Source organism: Typopeltis vanoorti, chromosome 6, assembly GCF_054136105.1.
Source record: "Typopeltis vanoorti isolate ZY-2024b chromosome 6, IOZ_Tvanoo_1.0, whole genome shotgun sequence".
NCBI classification, from domain to species: Eukaryota; Metazoa; Arthropoda; class Arachnida; order Uropygi; family Thelyphonidae; genus Typopeltis; species Typopeltis vanoorti.
The window spans coordinates 15,094,696-15,119,669 of NC_143554.1; the positions used below are offsets into that span (position 1 = coordinate 15,094,696).

The following is a 24,974-nucleotide window of genomic DNA, read 5'->3' on the forward strand; positions in this document are numbered from 1 at the left end:
TAAATATTTGGTCACTATATATAGGGATCTCATACCATCCACTATGGATCTTACTTGGGTGTTCTATTTGTGTATTTTAGGCAACTTATAAATCTTTGAGGGTTGAGGTCTGAGACTAGAGAATGTAAAGTCTAAATTTCTGAATTGTTCAAGAGGGCCAGACATGACAGTCTTTTTGAGTTTGGCTAAGGTCAGGCATTTAAATGGCAAGTGATCTGTTTGTGAGTATGATAAACATTTTTTGCTTGTATTCAGAACAGTCAAGAATAACATTAGAATTTTATCTGCTTTGGTTATAACAGTGTTCCTGTGCCTGATGTAGTTTCCTAAATGCAGTAAATTCTGGATGAGACAGATTCAGTTTGGAGACTAGATTTTTTGAAGTGTTGGCTATATCCTCCCAGATATTATAGGAAGGATGCTATAGATTATTCTATTCACTGTCTCTAGTCTGCAGAGCCACACCCACTTTTCCTAAAATATCCTGTTTTCATCTTCAATTGCTAGTGATACCAGTTTTCCACAGTGACATTATCTTTGACTTTTTTTTTTTTTTTAACTCATAGATGACATTTTTACATTGGTTTATTCTAGTATGTTTAGTGAGAGAGTATCCAGCTTAGAAGCTCCTTGTTTTGATCTTCTTTTGTTAAAAATTTCATCTCATTTTATCATTTATTTCTTGTTTCCTCTCATTACCTAATATCACCAGCCATTCTGAACATTTTGGTTTCTTTTCTGTAATGGTGATTTTCTCCAGTTCAGCCTTTCTATTATTGAAATCATCTTCCTCTGCAGTTTTAATAATCATAACTCCAGTTGGCTTTCCATTTTTAGCTGCAGTAAGTTTTTTATGTAGTTTATTTATTTATTATGGTGTAATGTGGTGTAATGTCAGTTACACCACAAGAGAATATAAACAAATAGTTTATTAGTACTACATGGGCAGCCCAAAAGTTATATAATCAGGAAACCCTACTCTGGAGACCAAACAGAGTTCTTTCAAGTTGCAAGCCTCCATTAAGCAGGTTTATATTCTTAAAGTGGGTGATAATAAATTGTCTACCTTTTATACAAATTCACCTGGTCTCCTTGCCACAGTAGAATATGAGATTACTAAATTTTGGTTTGAGAGCAGAGAGAGAGAGAGAAAGAGATGATATCCACTCAAACATCTAGATAAGCTACTAAGCTAATGAATAGTATGATGTAGCATTGCTTACATGTTAGTTGTTATTCAATCTGTTCTTTCCAGTTGTATTAACTGAGTTGTGTGATATGATCTGTATTTGAGTCATTTAGAAAAAAACGTTTTCACATGAATACCTCATTATCACATGAAATTATGTTAAGCACATATTTTATGGAATTAAACCAGAACTAGTTACTTTATGTCTTGACAATAGCATTTAGATGGTTTGTTTGGACTCTACTACATGATGAATATAGCAAGTGATAATAAGTTTCACTCTCAACAGGAATTTTACACAAGTGGTAAAGAGCCATTATACAATACACATGGAGGGGGCAGGGACTTTTAGCTGAAGATTTTAGTATGACTAGGTATCCTTAAAAAAGCTTGTTTGCACCTTTTATCAGTATCTTCTAATGTAGTTTTTGTATTCTGTATATTTTCGTAGGACGGAGTATTGCAGAACTTCAGGTAACAGGTGTGAAATCAACATTTTCTAAAAGATTATATGATACGTCAGTAACATTGTGTGTACATAGTCTCTTACTTGTGGATGCCCTTCAGACCTATGGGCCAGATTTTGAACTGTTAGTGGCTTCACATAAGCATGTCAGGTATGTTTATTATAACCCACGATTTTCAACAATTCAGATGTTAATTTCTCACCATGTGCAGGGTGTTTGTTTTATAAAACCCTGGCTGCCTCCCCCCATATATACATGTATGATATTGAAATCGCTAGAAGGTAAAATTGTACAATAGCTGATGGTAGTTTCATAAAAAAATAAGGACTAAAACAAGAATAAATTTACCGTTTTAATCCTAATGTAATTTATTTTGTAACCAAGCAAAAAGAAAATATATCTCTAGGCTGTGAATAAAAAGTTTGTTCACATGTAGAGGGTGTTCTTTCATTAATTTAGTGAAAACCAGGCCATCTACTATAACATGAGCATCTGGAAGAAGGGCACCAAAACAGTGGTGATGCATGGACCATTCACTATATTTAAAAAAAAGAAAAAAATTCTACTCACAGGTAATGTGAAAAATAATGTGTAGGGAATGTGCTTGTCCCATGTAGTCACTGACAAACCTATAGAACTATTCAAATCCAGAAGTATGCAGAGTCTCATTTTCAGCCTCAATTATGTTCATTTCCATCTCTAGTCTACTCTACTTCACCTACTTTTCCTGAGAAACCCAGATTGCAACTTCTTAAACACTAGTGATTAGAGAGGTGCTGAATGTTCAGTTTTGCTTTGGTATTCAGCCAGCTGAAGGAGAAAATTCCTGCTACATGCATCATAATAAACACAACTAATTGAGGAAAGCCTCCCCTTTTCTTGCACAACTGTTGAAATTATTATTATTGCACGAGCACCTCAATGAAGTTCTAAGACTCATCTCGGGAGATCCAAATTATCAACACAAAATCTATTGTATCTCTCCTTGAAACCATTGACTGACAAAGCACTTACACATTGCTATGGCTACCCATTCCATTCATTAATCACTCTCCATGTGAAAAATCTAGTTCTCCCACCCTTGATAAACACCCTTACCAAAGGTGCTCCCTCTAGCCAAGTGTTAAAACATTTCCCTTGCATCCATCCTATAAAATCCTTGAAGTAATTTAAATGTTTCTGTCATATCCATACCCTTTTTTTTTTGTGCCTATCAGTCAACTTTTTACCATCCACCAACCCTCAATCTGTCCTCATAGGTCGCTTTTTACAGACCACGCACCATCTTGGTCATACACCTCTGGATCCTTTCCACCACTTCTCCATTCCCAAGAAACCCAGGTGACCAGAGCTGAGCACACCAGATGTGGACCTATCAAGGCTTTATAAAGAGGAATGATAACTCCCTTATCTCTGTTAATGTGTTCTTCAATAACCAAGTAATCCTGTCAGCTACCCTGGCTACTTTAGCAATATGCTCTCTATACAACTATCATAAATCCTTGTCTTCATCAATTTCCTGGATTACAGTTCCCTCAATGTGATACACAGTTTGTAATTTTTATATCCCAAAATTTATAACTTTACACTTTTTCACATTAAATTGACATCCATTCTGTTTTTCCCATACTGTCAGCCTGTTTAAATCATCCCGCAAGCTTTCTGTATCACCTTGATTAATTATTGCATTAACTTTGCATCATCAGCAAACGACTGAATATCTCCCTTCAAATTATTTCCTATATCCGTTATGTATGATTTAAATAGCAGCGGTCCAAGCACAGAGTACTGTGGCACACCATTAGTAACCCTCCTTCTCCTGGATTCTTCTTCTCCATATATCACTTTTTGATATCTGTCCAGCAGCCACCCTCTTATCCATATAACCAGTGTCATATCCATTTGTTTTAATTTGCGTAATAGAGTTCCATGTGGTATCCTGTCAAATGCCTTTGCAAAATCTAGCAGTATCATTGTGTAGCCATTCTCTTCATCCAACTCAGCTGTAACTCTATTATTAAAAGTCAAGAGAATATTAAGGCATGACCAATCCTTTACAGAGTCATGCTGCCCCTCATAGAGTATCATATTCTTATCCACCCATTCCTGAATTGTCCTTTTGATCAACTTTTCCAGTGATTTTACCACCACTCATGAAATATTAATTGTTTATAATTTACAGACTTAGATCCTCCTTTATGCAAAGGAATTATTTTGCCTTGCTTCCATTCTCTTGGGACTTTGCAAGAACTGAAGACTAGAGCTGAGCTCGAACTGAAACATGTTAGTCAAAAGCATCACCAGTACCCCTGCACATTCTCTTAAAAACGCTAGCCAACATCCATTCAATCCTACAGCTGTATTTGCAGATTCTGCAGTATCCTAAGTATTGCGTGCCCACAGTTCATAGATCTGAGTCTGGCAGATTGCCAAGAATAGTCAATTCATGCTGAAGGGGAGAAAGAAATAAAGGATGTATGAATTGGTTGCCAACATGTGAAATCATGTGCTTTATACATAAACTTTTCCAACTGTTTTACAAGCAAAATAGCTACCACTTTAAAAACTACAATGTTCATAAAAGAAAAGTTAATTTTCTGACGTGTAATAATAAACAACTCATCCCACAAGATGGATTAATTACCCTATTATTGGAATGGATTCTCCTTCTGACATGCACACTTGTCGAAGGGTCTCGCATCTGTGGTACCTCTAATTCATAAACCTCAGTTTTCACATCAGTTTCCCTCACCTTTGTCATAACAATAGTATCTTGTTATGACAAAGTGGAGTGAACAAAGTTCTGATATTGTATTTTCTTAGAACTTTTGCTAATTTATGTGAAACTGTACTTATGTAAGGAATAGATATATTGCATATGAATCTATTTGTTTCTTCTGAGCGATGTCTAGGAGGATTAAGAAGGAATCTTTCAATGATTCTCTTGGAATATCCATTAACTTTGAAAGAAGTTTTGAGATGGTTTATTTCTGTAAGAAGTTCATTTGGGTCATCCAGAAGAGAATGGGCTCTATGTCCCAAGGTGGAAATTATTCCAAGCTTATGAGGAGGGAAGTGATGGGACTGACTATGCAGGTATCTGTTGGTGTGTGTGGGCTTTCTATATATCAATATTTTAAGTTTACCAGAAGAGCAGGTCAGTTTGACATCAAGAAAAGGCAGGGAATTATCTGTTTCAAGCTCGGCAGTAAACTCAATACTTTGATGTCGGCTATTCAGATGTTCGAGGAAAACCATAAAGGAATCATGTCCATGGCTCCAAATAATGCAGACATCTACATAGCGTTTCCAAACTTTAGGTGTTAAAATAAAGGAAAAGATAGCCCTGGTTTCAAAATCCTCTAAGTAAATATTTGCGAGTACAGGGGATAAAGGATTACCCATAGCCAGCCCATGATTTTGCTTGTATATAGTATCTTGAAATCTGATAACCAAGATAATGAAGTAACCAAGTAAATCATTACTTAAAAGAGACAGCAAGCCAGTGTATTATCAAGTCATATCCTTTTCTTGGCTAATCCTAATGATGAAGGCCAAAGTCACACAGTCTGCTGGGAAAAATCTACTAACATCTTTCGTTGCAATGATGAACTAGAGAGAAAAATCATGGAATCTAGGGAAATCATCTTCAATCCAGTTCATCTAAATAATAACTATAGCTACAACCTCCCAGATAGTCATTCAGCTGTAATCATGTACTGACATTCACAAGATGCTACTAGCACGCACTTTCCCAACAATACAACAAACGAAAGAACAGCTTTAAATACAACCACAACGTTTTAATATCATTTATGTATAGAGACTTTCTATGTTGTTCATAGTTTATTTAAGCTTCAGTATTTTAGTGTTTTTCTTTTTTCTTTCTTTTATAATGTCACCTGATGAAGGCTGTTACAAGCCGAAACTAGTCCTGTTTTAATATTATAACCTTTTTACTTAAATCTGGGTTTTAGTCATTCAATTCTTTTAAAAAAAAATATATATATATATTATATATATATATATATATGTAAATTATATTTTCCATTTCAATATAATAAAACTATCATTTAATTTCATTGAGATCATTGTATTTAAAAACAGTACAGCATAAAAATAGAACAAAATATTGCTCTTATTTCTTCAAATGACAAAAATATTAATGGAACTTATTTTAAACTGAAATGTAGAGAATAATTATGCATTTAATAATCAAAATGAATTTGAGATAAATTATGATGTAGAAAAAGGAATTTTTCAGTACTTTTTTGGAGTAGCATACACATCTGGTTTCTTAATAAATATTTCCTACTTCTGAAAAAAAAAAAAAAAAGCTCTTTCAAGGAATAACCTGGTATCAAGACTGGAAAAAAATTTTCTGAGAAATTGTACTACTGAATAAGTTTACTCATTAGTCTTGGAAACCCTTCTATTTCAAAGTTGACAGCTGGAGTTGGATAGAGGGAATGGCTAAATGATGATACAGCTGGACTTTGCAAAGGGATAGACAATTCAGAATGTAATGTGGTTGAGAGCCAAAGGGAGATGGGAGCCTACAGTTTCTATACTAATGCTAGAAGCATCAGGAATAAGAAGGAAGAATTTTTGGCAATGGTTAGTGCAAACTCACCAAACATTATAGTCAGACTTTTTGAGAACTTTGTTTGTTAGTGAGACTTTGCTAACAGCAGATGACAGTTACAGGGATAGAATGTGATAGACTTGGCATTTTCAGGAAGGATGGAGTAGACAGAGAGAGAATCGATTCCAATAATTAATCTGTCTTGTGGGATGAGTTGTTTATTATTATTACACGTTGGAAAATTAACTTTTCTTTTATGAACATTGTAGTTTTAAAGTGGTAATTATTTTGCTTGTATAACAGTTGGAAAATTTTATGTATAAAGCTTGTAATTTCGTGTGTTGGCAACCATTCATACATCCTTTATTTTTTTGTCCCCTTCAGCATGAATTGACTATTCTTGGCAATCTGCTAGACTTGGGTCTATGAACTGTGGGCATACAATACTTGGGATAGTGCAGAATCTGAATGCAAGTACAGTATCGACCAGAAAGTGACATTAGCTGTGCTAGAACCCTTTGAAGAACAAGCTGGATTCAGGCCAAATAGAGGCTGTCAGGATCAGATCTTCACTTTACGACAGATAGTCGAGAAAGCATGGGAATATAACAAAGATCTGTATTTCAGTTTTGTCGATCTGGAAAAGGCATATGACAAGGTGTCAAGAGAGAAGCTATTCAATACACTACAGTTATATGGTGTCAATGGGGCATTATATCAAGCAATACTTAGTCTTTATGTGAGTTGTAAGTCAGCAGTTAGAATTGAAGGAAGTACAGGAAGATGGTTGAATGTTAAATCTGGTGTGAGAGAAGGATGTACATTATCCCCTCTGTTATTCATTATCTATATGGATCACATTATGAAGGAAAGTGGTATTAAACATGATATTAGAATTGGAGATGTTAATGTCAGCGCTTTGCTTTATGCAGATGATGTTATACTTCTAAATAAATCCGCTACTAGTTTGCATGATTCCCTGACTAAATTGAATAGCTGTTGTAATAGATATGGTATGAAGTTCAGGAATAAAAAGACAAAGACAATGAAAATAGGTAGAATCGTTGAAAATGTCAACTGCATTGTGAACGCAGAACCTGTGGAACAAGTAAAATATTTCAGCTATTTAGGCACGATTTTTAGTGAAGATGGTAAATTAAATATGGAAATAGATAACAGAATCATCAAAGCTGGTATGGTAGGAAATCAATTAAATAAATTCATATGGAATAAGAAAGAAATTAGTCGGAACACTAAATTAGCTGTATACAAGACAGTGTTCAAACCAGTTTTAACTTATGGATCTGAGAGCTGGGTCAGAAGTAAAACACTTTGACCAAAGACTAGAGACCGCAGATATGAGAGTCCTGAGAAAGATTAGAGGTGTGAATAGATGGCATCAATGGCAATATCATATTAAAAATGAGGATATTAGGAAAGAACTTGACATTGTCAGCATCCAGGAATGCATTAGCAGAGCTGATCTCAGGTGGTATAGTCACTAAAACAGAATGTGTGAGGAAAGATTAGTAAGTGTTCTCTGCCAGGTTGTCAGGAAAAGGACCCAGAGGAAGACCAAGATATAGGTGGATTGATATGGTACAGTGTGCCTTAGACAATAGAAATATAAGATCTGATAATGATAATATTGGAGTCTTGACAAGTAACAGACTGATTTGGAGGAAAATTGTAGATAGGAAGTTAGTAATAATTTTTCATGTAGTACTATCATATCCTGCACCCCCCTTGAGGATAAATGTCAGGAATTTGATGATGATGACCTTCTAACCATGCATTTCATAGTAATGTTCCAAAGCTCTATTCTTTCACCCCCACCCTCTTCCTTCTATATATTTGCAATCTACTCTAGTTAACTGTCAGTCCAGTATACAACTTTGCTGATGACAGTTCACCACACTCATCCTTCTCATTTGACAAGCAATACATGACACAAATCACCAGAACTTCCGGAATATCAATCTAAATTCTGATCTCCTAATCAATATTAGGATGATCCTAGTAACTTCTGTGTCTCATTACCTTGGTTACAGTGCTATTTCAGTAGAAGAAATTCAACCTCAGAAATGCTTAAACAGTGGTTGCAGTGCATAATTCAGAAGGCATGGTCAGAAGGTCGAATTCTGGATGATTGGATTAGAGCTTTTCTTTCCTTCTTTTTTTTTTTTTTATTCCATCTATGAAAATGAATTAAAACAGAATGTAAGAATTACATAGGTATTTCCCTAGTGAGAGTTCTTAGTAGGTTTTATGGAAGTATACCTCAGAAATCATAAATGGCTAAGAAAAATTGTGGAAGGGAAGTTTTGTGAAGAACAAGATTCAGGCCAAAGAGAGGTTGTCAGGATTAGAATTTCACTTTAAGATAAATAGTTGAGAAAACTTTAGAATATAACAAGGATTTGTAATTAAGTTTTGTAGATCTGGAGAAGGCATATAGCAAGGTGACAAGAGGAAAGCTCTTCAAATTGCTGCAATTATATGATGTAAATGATACATCAGAATTGAAGTAGATGCTGGGAGATGGTTTGATGTTATATCAGGTGTGACAAGGGTCTACGTTATCTCCACCGTTATTCATTATCTATGTGGATCACATTATGAACGAAAGTGGTATTAAATGTGATATCAGAATTGGCAATGTTAATCTTAGCTCTTTTCTTTATGCAGATGAAGTTATACTTCTGAATAAATCCAGTACAAGTCTGCCAGATTCCCTGACTAAATTGAATAACTGTTGTTGTAAATGTGGTATGAGAATCAGCAATTAAAAGAGAAAGAGTGAAAAGAGGCAGAAACATTGAAAACAGCAACTGTATCGTTAATGGTGAACAAGTAAGACATTTCATCCATTTAGGCACATTTTTTAGTGAAGATTATCTTGAAGATAGGCTATTTATTTTTTGTTATTGTTTTACTCTTAAGTTCGGCTATAAGATTACAGCCATCACAAGATTATATTAGCCAACTAATTGAAATGTAATTTGTTTCTCTTTATGTGTGTTTGTGTATATGTTTGAAGTATCAGTCCGACACAACAATTAACCCCATAATTTTGCCAGAATGAATGGTAATCATTGTGGAAGAGTGATGGAGAAAATCTATAGTATAATGTAAATGAAAAATATATATTTGGCTAGTCTGCTTACTTGTTTAAATAGGATTTATGATTACTATTATTATTTTTAAAAATAATACAGATTACACTTATGTATTAATTTGTTTACAGTTAATTCTCAGTATAGAAAATTTCATTATAACAAACCTACTGATAACAAACTACTTGGAACCATTGACAAAAGTTCACTATATACTTTGATTTACTAAAAGAAATTTACTTCAGCAACTCTCTACTTCAACAAACTGTTTCTAGAATCCCTGTGATTTTGCTGTGTAATGTTGTCTACTGAATAACGTTGTTGCATATTATCTTAAAATATTCATGTTTATACATTTCAGCATGGATAGTATGAGTGGTAGCCTCAGAGGCAGTGATCCAGGTTCACCTACATCACCTGCTAGTCCAGAACCAGCAGTATTGTCATTATTTACAGCTGATTTAGGGCTAACACAAGCATCTACATGTAATATTACACAAAGTTTTCAGCAGATGGATTGGAAAAGGGGTAAATACTAACCACATGCTTTTCTTTCCTTAAAATGTCAATTTATAATTTTTTCATGCCTTTTTTGGCTGCACATTAATTTTGAAAATAAGAGAATTACATTCTTTTTTTTTTTCATTCTGGTGTGATTCACATTAAAAATCTAGAACATACTAAAAACAGTTATACTATCTTCAGAATATTGATGTAATATTGCAGATATAACTATAATTTTTTATTTCAAAAATATTTTAAATGAAGCTTGTGAACTGACATGTTCTTTTTGTTCCTCTTGCAAAACAGTAATTTTGTTGGCATATAGTCATTCAACAAATATGTGTTAGCTGAGTGGTTATCAACATTACTTTTCAATCCATTAGGCTGTTAATTTCTTATTTATGTGACTTTCATCCACAAAATTCTCAAAACCTATAGTTCAATAGTACTGTGGTTGGCTAATGGATTTATTTTTTAAATAGTCAAAGTGGACATAGCTTGGCAGATGATTGCTTGAGTCCTACTGTGATAGTGAAAGTTGTTAGATGATTTCATTGTTCAGTGCATGAGCTGCATCACCTTGTTTATTGGAGATTAAAGATCCTGTCTATCTTTCCAAAAAAATACTGTACCCTTTATGCTCAATCCCAGTTAATATGTCTGATTCTGATAGCCAAGTCTCACTAATGTCTACAATCTGAGGTCCTAACATATTGACCAAGACAAACTCTACCTGCATGTTCTTTTGTGTACTTTTGTCTGCAGTCTGCATGACACAGTTCGGACAACTTGCTGATCTCTACTCTTTTCTAGTGCCTTATACATGTAGATATCTTTGTACATGTTTGATGCGTCTGAACAGAATGAACACAAAGTCTAAATTGTTTTCTCCTTCCATGATAATGCTCATTCCCATCATTAGTACAATTATATAACATTGTTGCTCTTACTCTCATATTCTCAACATTCAGATACAAACTATTGCATGTAGGTATTGCCAAGTGTAATTAAGGTTTTGAAACTTTGTAGGCAAAGCTAGGATGCAGAGTATACAGAACTCTTCACATGACAAAATTTTGAAGAGAACTGGGAGTAATGAACAGGACATTTAGTTGAGGAATCACACTGCTAAAATTCTGAGGGCATCACATTGAATTATGGCAATGATGAGGAGGACCTTAATATTTAGAAATAAAGAGGTTATGGTTCCATTCTGTAATGCCCGATCCAAGCCACATATGGATTATTGTGTTCAGATTTTGTTACCTAGTTTTCAGGGGGATGGAGATATGAGGGTTCTTTGAAAAGTTTGGTAAAAAAAATAAGTTAAACACAGTTTTTTGGACAAAATCACCTTTATTTCTCAACATAGTCTCCATCGAGGTCTATATATTTGGTCCAGTGAGTTTCCAATTTTTTGATCTCATCTAAAAGGTAGGATTTGTCAAATTGTGCAAAATAGTCATTGATAGCCTTGATGACATCCTCGTTCGAAGAAAATGTTTTCCTACTGAGCCCAATTTTTAAGTTTGGGAACAAGAAGTCATCACACGGGGCCAAGTCTGGAGAATACGATGGATGTGAAACCAATTCGAACCTCAATTTTGCCATTGCGACACCTGATGTGTGGGACGGTTCATTGTCTTGATGAAAGAGCACTTTTCTGTGTGCCAATTTTGGCCGTTTTTTTCTTCAATTCTTCTATTAAATGGTTCAACAATGACTCATAATAGACTCCTGTTATTGTCTTACCCTTTTCCAAATAGTCTATCATGATAATTCCTTGGGAATCCCAAAAAACAGTGGCCATCACCTTCCCAGCTGACAAAACGGTCTTTGTGTTTTTCGATGCTCTTTCACCAGGCGTTGTCCACTGTTTTGACTGCTGCTTGGACTCAGGTACTTGGATCCACCACTACACAAGTAGTGGTGGATCCAGGTTTCATCTATAGTCACGAATCGACACAAAAAATCCTGTGAATTGCGATTAAACGTAGCCAAACACTGCATTGAAATCTTTTTTTTTTTATCAACAGTCGTGGCACCTATCGCAGAGACAGTTTTTTCATGTGTAATTTTTCGTGCAGGATATTATACACTCATTCAGTTGAATGCCTACAATCTCATGCACTTTCATTCAGTGGTCCTCCATAATGATACCATGGATTTTGTCAGTCATTTCCTTTGTAGTGACCTCAGTCAGGCATCCGGAGTGTGCTTTATCTTCGATGGACTTACAACCACTTTTAAACTCATTTATCCAAAAATAAATAGTCTTTAATGCTGGTGCAGAATCCCCACGAACTGCATCTAACTCGGCTTTGATCTGTGCAGCCGTCCACTTCTTCAAATAAAAGTGTTTTATCACTGCATGAAATTCGTTTTTCTCCATTTTTATGAAAAATGCAAACACGGCCATTTTAAATGTTTGTCAAATGAGAGCTACACATCGTATGTGGCTAACATTTTGGGGGGGGCGTGAAAAAGATGATACGTGCCAAAACTGGTATAAATGAATGAATTGTGTCGCTATCTATTGGGAATTTATCGAACTTTTCAAAGATTCCCTGGTTCTGTAGAATATGGGGTATGAAGAGAGAGAGAAGGAATTCAATGTCATTTGCAGAGATCTGTGATTAGATGGAGGAGATGAGACATATAAGAGTTGAGGAAGGGAGGTAGAACAAGAGGCCATACTTGGAAGCTGTATGAGGAGGGTGTGGTTAAAGAGCAGGCTGTTTGCATAGAGAGTGGTCGGTGAATGGAATGCACTGCCTGAGAGTGTGTGGAAACATTGAACATGTTAATGGCACTGTTCTGCGATGATCTTTGTGGACAGTGGGGACTTTTTGTGATTAGTGTCTTTTGATTCCATGAAGGTCCTTTGTTATTATAATAATTATTATTATTATTGCCAGTGGTCACCATGGAGTCAGAGACTCATCAAAGGAAGCTACATTTCACCCACACCAGCTGTCATACTTTTTTTTTTAAATTCATTCACATCACCTGCACTCATCACTTCTAAAGGCAATCCATTCCAGTTATGTACAAGTCAATAAGAAAAAAATCTAGCCCTTACCTCTCTTGACTACATTCTTTCTCAACATATGTGGATGCCCTCTCATCCTCTTCCCATCCTTCATCAAATTAAAAATCCATCTATTAGTATTTTATATGATCCATTCAGACAATTGCAGGTAGCTATCACATCACCCCCCCCCTTTCTCCTAAACTTAATTTTTGTGCATGCATAGTTTACTAATTTCGTTTTGATGTAGTAAAGTTATCTTAACTATATATTTAACATAGTAAAGTTATCTTTACTACACTATGGTGTAAAAAAGATGACCTTTGCTGTTCTTGCGCCAATAAACTATAAACCAATCAGCCAACAAACTTTTCTCGTGTTTTCTAGTATATGCAATTCATAAATTCTCAAAAATTCCTCATAATTTACATTCCAAGATCCTGATAACATCTTCAACACTCTTTTGCATCTATTAAACTGTATTTGCATTATGATGGAAAGTAGGAGACTGGATCTGTGCTCACGACTATAAGTAAGGTCATATTAAGAACTTGTAAAGAGGCAAAATGACTTTATCCTTACACATTAGTGTTCAGCATTGCAGTTATCCTCTGAATTTATAATAAATATAATAAATTTAGTTTAATCCTTTATCCAAGTGTGAGCAAACAAAGTTTGCGCTGAAAGTATCTTCAGGACTGGGTTAAGGTGGTACAACACCAGGTCAACTCATTGCAAAGGTGGAGCAAGCTACCAACACTCCTATCTCAGTATCTCCTATAATGCAAAACACATCTCCTTGTGGATATGTCTAATATTATGTTATGCATTAAGGGAAGGGCTACTACACTACCCAGACTAGTTTTGACCTTTATTGAGGTCTCTTCAGTGGGAGCCAGGCCCAAGTGGAGATATCAGGCAGAAGCATTAGCAGGTCATCTCTGCCTATAGGAATTGCCAATTGGTGTGCCACCCTTTTTTAATAATTTACTCTGGATTTAGAGAAAGGTGTTGAAAGTTTATTTTTCACTTGGTTAGAGTATAATAAATTTAGTTTAATCCTTTATCCAAGTGTGAGCAAACAAAGTTTGCACCTGAAAGTATCTTCAGGACTGGGTTAAGGTGGTACAACACCAGGGCAACTCATTGCAAAGGTGGAACAAGCTACCAACACTCCTATCTCAGTATCTCCTATAATTGAAAACACATCTCCTTGCGGATATGTCTAATGTTATGCATTAAGGGAAGGGCCACTACCCAGACTAGTTTCGACCTTTATTGAGGTCTCTTCAGTGGGAGCCAGGCCCAAGTGGAGATATCAGGCAGAAGCATTAGCAGGTCATCTCTACCTATAGGAATTGCCAATTGGTGTGCCACCCTTTTTTAATAATTTACTCTGGATTTAGAGAAAGATGTTGAAAGTTTATTTTTCACTTGGTTAGAGTATAATAAATTTAGTTTAAACTTTCAATATCCTCTGAATTGTTTATGCAGTCTTTGCTATGTGACCTCTAAACTTTAACTTCCTATCTTCTAAATCTCCAAAAATCTTTAGTTTGATCAGTTACTTCAAGCATAATCCCATCAATATAATATGCCTTTGGATATCACAATCGCATCACACCAAAGTGCATAACTTTACATTTACTAGCATTGAATTGGTAGTCATTTTCACAAGTCCACAGTTTGTACTTTTGAAACCATTCTTGAAATGCCGCATGTCAGTCACATTCCTGATTACCCTGCTTATTTTTGGATCATCAGCAAACAGCTGTATATCATCACTCAAATCCTTCCTAATGTCATTAATGTAAAGATCGAATAATAACATACCAAAGATGATTCTTCTGGTCACCATCTTATGTACGCCACGTTTTGATATTATTAGCCATTATCTTTTCCTTGACAATAGTTTATAATCCAATTCCATTTCCTCCAGTTTATGCAAAATGCTTTTCATGCAATGTTTTGTTAAAGCCATAGCAAAGTCCAAAAGTATCACCGTGTGTCCATTCCCCTTGTCTCACTCAAATGTTGCATTGTTTTAAAAGGTGAGTAAGTTACTCAAACATGACCTTTCCCTTAGTAAACTATACTGTTCATTGCAAAACTATAGATCTCTGTCAACTCATTTCGCTATGCAATCTGTTACCAATTTTCTCCAGAATCTTTATCACCATTTCAGAGATGTTGATAGACATAGCATTCTGTGCACCACCCTTGTGCAATGGAAGTATCATGTATTCCCACTGCTGTGGAATCTCATCATCATCATCATCATCATCAAATTCCTGCCATGTACCCTCAAGGGGTGTACAGGATATGACAGTGCTACATGAAAAAATTACATCATTACTAACTTCCTATATACAATTTTCCTCCAAATCAGTCTGTTACTAGTCAAGATTCCAACATTATCAGATCTTATATTTCTATCGTCTAAGGCACTTTGTACCGTATCAATCCACCTATATCTTGGTCTTCCTCTGGGTCGTTTTCCTGCCAACCTGGCAGAGAACACCTATTTTGCTAATCTTTCCTCTCCCATTCTATTTAAGTGACCATACCATCTGAGATTAGCTCTGCTAACGCATTCCTGGATGCTGACAATGTCAAGTTCTTTCCTAATATCCTCATTTTTAATATGATATTGCCATTGATGCCATCTGTTCACGCCTCTAATCTTTCTCAGGACTCTCATATCTGTGGTCTCTAGTCTTTGGTCAAGTGTTTTACTTCTGACCCAGCTCTCAGATCCATAAGTTAAAATTGGTTTGAACACAGCTGTGGAATCTTACCTGTTCAAATTATCCAGCTAGGTCAGACGCACAGCATATCAACTAAACACAGTTTTAGAATCCATGCCAATATCTTATCATTTCTAATTCCAAATTCAAATTCAGTTTATGCCACAGCTCTAGTATGGTCTTTTCATCCATCTGTTTCTTCATCCAATGAAGTGATAACATTATGCTCAGTGTTAGGTACACCAGGTTGATAGCTCCTAGCAGAATGGGCACTCATTAGTTGACAATCTCCTTTTCATCTATCACCTACATCCGCATTCAGTATATGTGTTATTTTATATTTGTGCTTTCTTTTACTTTCAGTGCTGTGATAGAATTGTTTTTTTTTTTTGGGGGGGGGGGTTCTTTAGCTTGTACAGCCAGTTTTTTTTGTTCTCAGACTTAGCTTTCTGGAAAATACCTTAACTCTTTTATTATTTTCATGGCTGGCATCATCCTTATGCACATGGTAATCCTTCCACTTCATTTTTTTCTTAAGAATATCCTGCTTAATAAGACTGTATATCCATTTCACTTCTTTGCTATGTATCATTTATTGGCAGTGCTTTGGAAAAATTTTTTAAATGCATCCAGTGTACTGCTGTATCCTTCCTATCTAACAACCAATACCTTTGGATCAAACATAGTGTATACTCCTCAATTAGTAATTATTTTATGATTTATAGTTCATATGAATTTTTTTTTATATGAAGTATTTGTATACTCAGCTATCTCCCAGGTTAGAATAGTATGATTACTGTCACCAACTGGAGACATACCAATCACGTATTTATATAAAGTCCCCTATGACTGTAATCAGATCTGTCACATATTGCTTTAGGAAGTCCGGACAGCTTGATAAATTCTATTTCATTTTTCTCATGAGTTTTCCTTCTACCCACTCAGTGTTTAAATAATTAGTCACTCATGATGATTACTTGTTTAGCAACCGTAAGGTAAGGTTGATTTAGTTGTGAATTTCATTCACAACTAAATCATTGTCACCCGCAACTGATCCTCTAGGTCTGTGACAACACTTCTGCTGTATTTGATCAATCTCATCACAACATGAAAAAATTGTTACTAGTATTTCAGTCATATCTTTCTTCTAATTGGATTCAGATCATCAGATATCATTAGCAGCTCGACCCCCTGCTCTCCTTCTTGTCGATCTTTCTTATGAATGCTCTATCCTCTACTCAATACCAGCTGATATATTTGTATCTGAGAACCAGATCTTAGTATGCCTTTAGTCTGAGCTCCCAATGTATTCACATAGGTTACAAACTCTATACCTTTGTTCCTGATACTTCTGGTGACATTCATGTATATATGTTATGGTTAAAGTGATAAATCCAGTTATTATTAATAATTACCAGTTAAAGTGAATAATCAGAATTAAACACTTTAACCGGTTAAAGTGAATAATTCATAGAGGAGTCTGGTAAATGTAATAAAAACATGTTTATAGGTTTTATATATAGGTTTTCATTCTCGATAAAAATGATAACAGGTTCGTTTATAATGAAAAACGTAAGGAAAGTACTTCTTTTGCACTCAATGAAATTAGAAATCATAAATCATTATAAACTAACCTAACCTTTATCAGTTTGAAAATCATTATAAACTAACCTAACCTAAACTAACCTTTATCAGTTTGGAAATCATTATAAACTAACCCAATTTAACCTTTATTGGTTAGGTTAGTTTATAATGAAAAAACTAAGGAATGTACTTCTTTTGCACTCAATGAAATCGGAAATCATTATAAACTAACCTAACCTGGATGTCGCATGTCGAACCAGAGTGTAGTCGTAGTTTGTCATGGGCAGATTAATGGGGATGAAAGAAGAACGTTGTAGTGGGACGAGCTTAATGATTGTGGGCAGATTAATAGAGATAACAATTAAAAGTTGTTATGGGTAGATGAATGGGAATAATAGATAAATCAGAGAGGCGCTGATCAGTGTTTTTCTCCATTGATGAGGAAAGAGGTATACAGCAACGACGTTTATCATTCATCCCCATTCATCTGCCCACAACAACTTTTATTTGTTATCCCCATTTATCTGTCTGCAATCATTAAGCTCGGCCCACAATAACGTTTATCGTTAATCCCCATTAATCTGCCCAAGACAAACTATGACTACACTCTGGTTCGACATGCGACATCCAGGTTAGTTTAGTTTAGGTTAGGTTATAATGATTTCTGATTTCATTGAGTGCAAACGAAGTACTTTCCTTACTTTTTTTTCATTATAACGTAACCTAAACTAACCTAACCAATAAAGATTAGGTTAGTTTAGGTTAGGTTATAATGAAAAAAAAGTAAGGAAAGTTTAGGTTAGGTTAGTTTATAATGATTTCCAACCGATATAGGTTAGTTTATAATGATTTCCAACCGATAAAGGTTAGGTTAGTTTATAATGATTTCTGATTTCATTGAGTGCAAAAGAAGTACTTTCCTTACTTTTTTCATTATAAACTAACTTAACCTAACCTAAGCTGTTATAATTTCTATTGAGAATGAAAACCTATATATAAAACCTATAAACATGTTTTTATTACATTTACCAGACTCTTCTAGGAATTATTCACTTTAACTGGTTAAAGTGATTAATTCTCGTAAATTATTCACTTTAACCAGTAATTATTAATAATAACCGGATTTATCACTTTAACCGTAACATATACATAGCAATTTATCTCCAGGAATTTTTGTACAATCTCCTCTCTAGTCTATATGACCCTTGTTGATAACTTGCTGATTTATATTTATATCTAATGCCTCACATATGGTAGGAACCTTATTGTACATATTTTGTAAGTCAAAAATGGACAAGCACACAGTCATCCTTTCATCATAATTGCCTCCACTGAGAAGCATATTCACATTTCTATTTTTCTTATAATACCAATAAATTACTCCTTGATACTCCTGATACCAAATGTATTCATGTGCAGGCCATCCTTCTTACATAAATTTATTCTTCCTTCAAACCCCTTCCTTGCATCCAAAAAGTTGGAACTATTCCTTCCGCGCAACCTGTGCATCCTATCATCTGCCTTTGAAGCCTTTTTTTCTTAATTCATTACTATCAGATTTTTTTTCTTTTTTTAGTAATCTAATGATTTTCACTTTCTCTCACTCTACACTTTCACTTCTTCCATCAGTCCTTTCATACTTTTTGCATACTGTAGTTACCACTAGTTAAAATTTGTTCCTTAAGAAACTACCAACTCTTTTACTTTTGTTTTCTGTTTTTCAATTTCATTTATGATGTTTTTGATTTTGCATCCAGAAAATTTCAAGTTGAAATTATCACTGGCATGTTTTTGATGGAGTTGCCATACCATATAGCAGGATTTCTCAAACTTTTCTTATGATGGAACAATTCACAAATCCTGGAATTTTAACAGAACAGTTTTTGTTAGAGTCAAGCATCATTAGTCTCGTATTCAATCTACAGCTAAGTGCACATTATGGCCACAGGCTGTATCGCATTACAAAAATGCGACAGCACACACTACAGGCATGCTGGGCCGCAGTGTGTGACATTGACTTGCTTGTGACTGCACGTTTCCTAGAATAGATACCTCTGTACTTCATTCGTGCTTGGAGTTGTCGACAACCGCACAATCCACATGCAAAGTGAGGAGCTACTGATTTTGAAACATGTTTGAACTTGTTGCAGCATTTAAAAACCATTCCAGGCTCATATTAAGTTTGATAATTTTTCACGGAACACTTATTCACTTTCTGCGGAACACTAGTGTTCTGCACAACATAGTTTGGGAAATGCTGCCATATAGCATCCTTCTTTTTATATGCTACTTTACTTTTCTGATTATCTTTACTTAATATGTTACCTGCTTTATTGCATTGTTGTCTCTTCTTTTGTTATTTAAATTTATTTTTCTTCCTGAGCTCCTCTAAATGCTTCTTGACTTTTTATACTTCCTACATCAGCTATCTAATAAATTGTTTAATCTTGAGATTTCAAAATTAATTTTAATCTTCATTATCCTTGTGTTTCTCTTTGGTGCAGCAAGCCTATGTTAAATTGGGAATGAAGGATTTTATGATTATTAATACTTCATTCATAATTTAACATGAATTCCATATCCTGAGCTAATTTTGCTCCTAAGTAAATTCTAATTTAAATACTTACTGTTATTTTTTTACTGAAATAAAAAAAATTGTAATTTTTTTTGTTATTTATTCTGTATAAATTCTTTATATAACTTGTAAATGTATCCTAAGTGAACTGTAATATATGCATTTTATTTGTTGTTATGGAAAGTGAAAGTGATTCTAATGAAACTCTGCTAATGTAATTTGATTGGTTGCTGTCAGAACACTAAGTTATTTTTAGATAGTGCATGCCTTAGTGTTGGGGGAACTGTATGATGATCACGTGAGAATTTTCATTGTAAACTGAACGAGTGGAAAAAAAAATCAAGTTTGGGTGGGAAAAAGGAAGGAGAGAGGTGATATAGGAACAAACAGCCAGAGGGAAATTGGAGAGAGTGTAGGAAGGTCGTGAGATATGATCTAACCTGGGATCGTACGACATAATAAAGATTTGGAAACTTGTTCTGAATTTAATGGATCTTACTTCGAACTCATATTTATTTATAGTTTCCTGTCATCTCGTAAAGGAATTTATCTGAGTGAATTTATTAATATGATCGAGACTTATTGAAAGATAAGTCATTATGAGCAAGAAAATACATTTTCCAGTCTTAACAAATAATTTATTGAACTCAAGGATACTATAAGTTTTGTGTTGCCTATAGTGGAAGATTATTGAGTGCCTAGAAGTGTTGTAAGAGTTTTCCATAATGCAAGCTATGATGATCATACCGGTAAGAATATCTCTTCTATAACTAATGTGTGATAGTGTTACTTGTGTCCGGAGAACTTGGTCAAATTTCTTGTTGCTGGAGCCAGCTAGTCAAGCTTGAATGAGTGATATTATAAAACATTTCCTTGTGAAATTAATGCGAGAAACTTCATTGAAGAATTAGTTCCTGTTTGAATGTGTTATCTCATTACGTATATGTAAAATCAAGACTGAACCTTTTAAGAACTATTTTAATCCTCTGATAAATATTGATGATGCTTGTTAAGTGTTTGATAAATTTAAATTTACGAATATTTCACTGAGACAAAAAAGAACTAACTTTTGAATGTTTTGCTGAATATTGATATTGTTTAAATTGAAACTAAGTTGAAATCCTAACGAATGTGAATTGTGAAAGTCATATAAGTTCTAGCAGTAAATGATACACTCAGCTGAGTAGAATCTAAATTCTTTATAGAATGCATAAATTATTTTCTAATTGTATTGATCTTAACAGAATTCTTGTTTCTTATGTAAGAATAATTTTGTGAGAAAATTAAATATCTTTTGCTTGCCTAATTTCAGTTTCATTGCACCGCTCATTAAAATACGAATCTTGCGGGAAATCCTATGTATAAGTAAGAAACTTCCCGCCTGTAGTAAGCTCACGTTATTGTTGTGCTATTTGATGCTTGATTCCTTCACAATAATTGTGTATATTCACCTTTCTATAGTAATAAGGCAACCCAATGTATCCATAGAAATATAGAAAAGAATATTTGTACTTAGAAAGAGATGTTATAATAGGATGTAATATTAGTGGCCTATCTGTAGCCTCATTGGTATACCTTTCTTTCATGCTTGGACAGTGATCAGAATACATCATGAAAATTATGGATACAACTACCATGTTAGAGAAAAACTTTAGTTAAATATAAACCAAAAGATACACTCGATGTTTCGACATTCACATTAAGGTCATCTTCTGGAATATGCGTATATATACAAAGAAACAAGCTTCACTACAATCTACATGGCAATGTTAAAGTTACTGATCAACAGTTAAAACTGTTTGCCTGACCTCTGGTATTTAAAAAAAAAAAAAAAAACCTCACTACATCAAGGCTGGAGTCCTGTTATTATTATTATCTATTAGGTTACAGAGTTAAATTAAGCTAGAGAGTAACATGCTCATACAGAAAATAATAGGTAAATGAATAAACAGAAATTAAAATTACTTACATAAGTATACGCGATGCTTAAGGATCAAAACTGTATAACTGAGAGGAGATCTCACATAGCCTTTAAAGGAATGCGGAGAAGCGACAGGGCTTCTGACCGAATGTCCAAACCTCACCTTCTCGTGGTGCACCCTGTTTGGTATCTACCTGGATACTGAATGAACAAGGATGGGCTGGCAATTTGGGATGGGCTGGCAATTTGGGATTTAGCTGACCAAATTATATTCTTATTGGCTTAAACCAGTATACAAAACGATGGTACAACATGACAAAATTTCATGCTGGCTGGGGCATCACCGGGTTAAACAAGCCCCCCCCCCCCCCATGTTTTCGCCAGGGAACCAGGGTGAACAGCCAAAAGTCAGCTACTGGAAGAAATCTGAAAACACACCCCAACTCAGCATCACCAGAGTTAAAGATCGATACTAACAACATAAGCCTGAATGGCAAAGAAATGGAGCTAGCTGAGGAATCAGGTAAGTACCAGATTGACATAATAGGGGTGACTGAAACAAAGAAGACAAAAACTGATGAGATCTTTCTGAGCAATAAATACAAAATGTTATATTTAGGGAATGACAATCAAGGAAAAGAAGGAATAGCCATAGTATTCAACACTAAATACGAGGCTGATCTTCTTGAATGGCAGACAGTCTCAAGTAGAATGATGTGGGCAAATATCAGAATGCGGAACTGTATAGTGAGACTTATTTGTGCCTATGGTCCCACAGAAGATTCTACTTTAAACATACGGTATTTTTATTAATTATATTAAGTCTTATTATCTTTATATTTGTATATATTCTTTATGTACTTTATATGTTTGCCTTGCGTATTTTAGTGCGTCTGTTTGTGTTTTTTGGTGTGTTATAACTTATTATTTGATAAAACACGTTGCAAATAATTATGGCACCTGTACGAAGGAAAATGGTTCCAGTAATGATGGTTCGCCATCTTTATCAAAGAACGGTAGTATAAAAGAAATGAGTCAGTGTACTAGCTGTGAAATGTAAGCTTTGCGGAGTGCGGTCAGATGATAATAAAGGATTGAATATGTGTAGAAAATGTAGGGAGAATGAGGAATTGAAGTGTATTTCAGATCGTGAGTGTGATATTTTTGTCAAACTTCAGAATGAAGAAAATAGCGATATGACAAGAAACGGCAAGGTTGTACATGAGAATTATGAGTGTGTGAATGTAGAAAGTGTGAATGATAGTATTAATGGTTTCTCAGAGAATAAAAAAGATGAGATAGATGCATTGGTGAGATCGCGTTGTTGAATGGTGCGATAGAAAGGGCAAAACAGCAGCTAGAGTGCATGAACAAAAGTCGACTGAATGAACCAACCAATAATAAAAGGTATGACAGGAAAAATAGACGTATGAATGTGAACATGAACAAAATGAAGGATAGAGTGCTATATGGAGACTCGTTAGTATGAGGTGTGTTAGTAGAGGATTTGACAAAATCGTACCAACCTGGTGCGACCATAAAGGATGTAACTGAGTCTATTAGAGAGCAAAAGGAAAGGGTGAAAGAAATGATTGTTGTGGCAGGTACGAATGATTTGAAAGGAGATAAAATGGAAATGATAGAAGACCTGAATGAATTGTTTGAGGTAGCAAAAGAAAAGAGTGAAAGAGTTAGAATGATTAGTCTTTTGCCATGGTATGACAGTGAAATGTTTAAAAGGAGGGCCATAATTGTGAATGACTTTATGCGTGGGTTATGTATGACGAGTGGTGTGGAATTTGTGGACGTGTGGAGTGAGTTTGATGGGCGAAAGGATCTATATAAGATGGATGGCTTGCATTTGAATGGTTACGGTGTAGGAAGACTTGAGAAAGTGTTGCTGAATGTAGTGGATGTGCAAATTCAGGGAAACTAGATTTGTTAAGGGGGGGGGGAAGTAGATATACAGTCCTTAGGGAGGCAGTTGAATGTAAGAATGAATATAATATGCTACAGCAAATAAGGACAACAAACCAGAGTGGGATAGTTAATATAAGGCATCAAGGTAGGGTTGGGGCTAATGGGGGTCTTAAATTCATGTACACTAATACTAGGAGTATTAGGAACAAGAAGGAAGAGTTTTTGGCCATGGTTGGCACTTCCAGACCACAGGTTATTGGTATTAGTGAAACATGGCTGACTGTAGATGATATAGCTAGTGGGATTGAATGTGATGAGTATAGTGTGTTCAGGAATGACTGAGAGAATAAAATGGGGGGAGGAGTATTGTTGATGATAGCTGATGAGCTACAGCCAAGGAGAATAGAAGTTGAATTGCAGGGTAGAGAAAAGAGCACATTTGAGGCCATTTGGTATGAGATTGTGGCTAGCAGAACTAAATATACAATTGGGTGCTGCTATAGACCAGGTGATGGAAAAGATGGTGGTGACAGTATGCACAAGCAAATAGAAGAAATGAGTGGAAGGAGGGTGATTATTATGGGAGATTTCAACTATGGTCGCAGTGATTGGAGTGAGGAGAGGACACACGGGAGGAAGGAATTCGATTTTATGCGGTTATTAAGGGATAACTATCTGCGACAGCATGTAATGGAAAATATTAGGGGTCAGAGAGTGCTTGACCTAGTAATTACATCTGAGGATTTGGCTGTAACAAATATGACCACATTGCCACCAATCGGTGAGAGTGATAATAGGGTCTTGACTTGGGAGGTGGCTAGAGGTGTAGAATTTTCAATTAAGACAGGGTACATGTGGAATTATCGGGCTGGAAAGTATGACAAGCTTAGGAGTTTGATTGGCTCAGTGCCATGGCATGTACAACTGCAAGGACTAGAAGTTGATAGTGCATGGGAGGTAATTAAGAAGTACTTGCATGAAGCAATGGCTGACTGTATACCTAGAGTCCGAATAATAAATCAAGTAGGGGTTAAATGGATGAATAACACCATTAAGCTTGAGCTGCAAAAAAATAAACAGCTATGGAGGGAATTTAAGGAGAAAGGTGACCGGCAGGCACATGAACGGTATAAAGCGCAGGCCAGAAGGGTGACGAGTGTGGTAAGAAAAGCAAAAGGATTATGAAAGAACATTGGCCATGCAGGCTAAAGAGAATCCTAAACAGTTTTTTAGATATGTAGCGAGTAAAAGGAAAAATGTACATGGCAGAATGATTTTAAAGAATGCTGATGGTAGGGAGGTAACGGAATCAGTTGATATAGTTGAGTTACTGAG

At 35.2% G+C, this 24,974-nt stretch overlaps 1 protein-coding gene across 1 annotated transcript in view; it reads left to right on the forward strand.

Moving 5' to 3' along the window:
* The window catches only part of Vps13D (vacuolar protein sorting 13D), a 1,260,195-nt gene that overhangs the window by 323,559 nt on the left and 911,662 nt on the right, over nt 1-24,974 (forward strand). The window contains exons 23-24 of the mRNA XM_090393926.1: nt 1,641-1,806; nt 9,719-9,885. Of these exons, the coding sequence (XP_090250052.1) occupies nt 1,641-1,806; nt 9,719-9,885 (333 nt within the window). The remainder of the gene's footprint in view (nt 1-1,640; nt 1,807-9,718; nt 9,886-24,974) is intronic.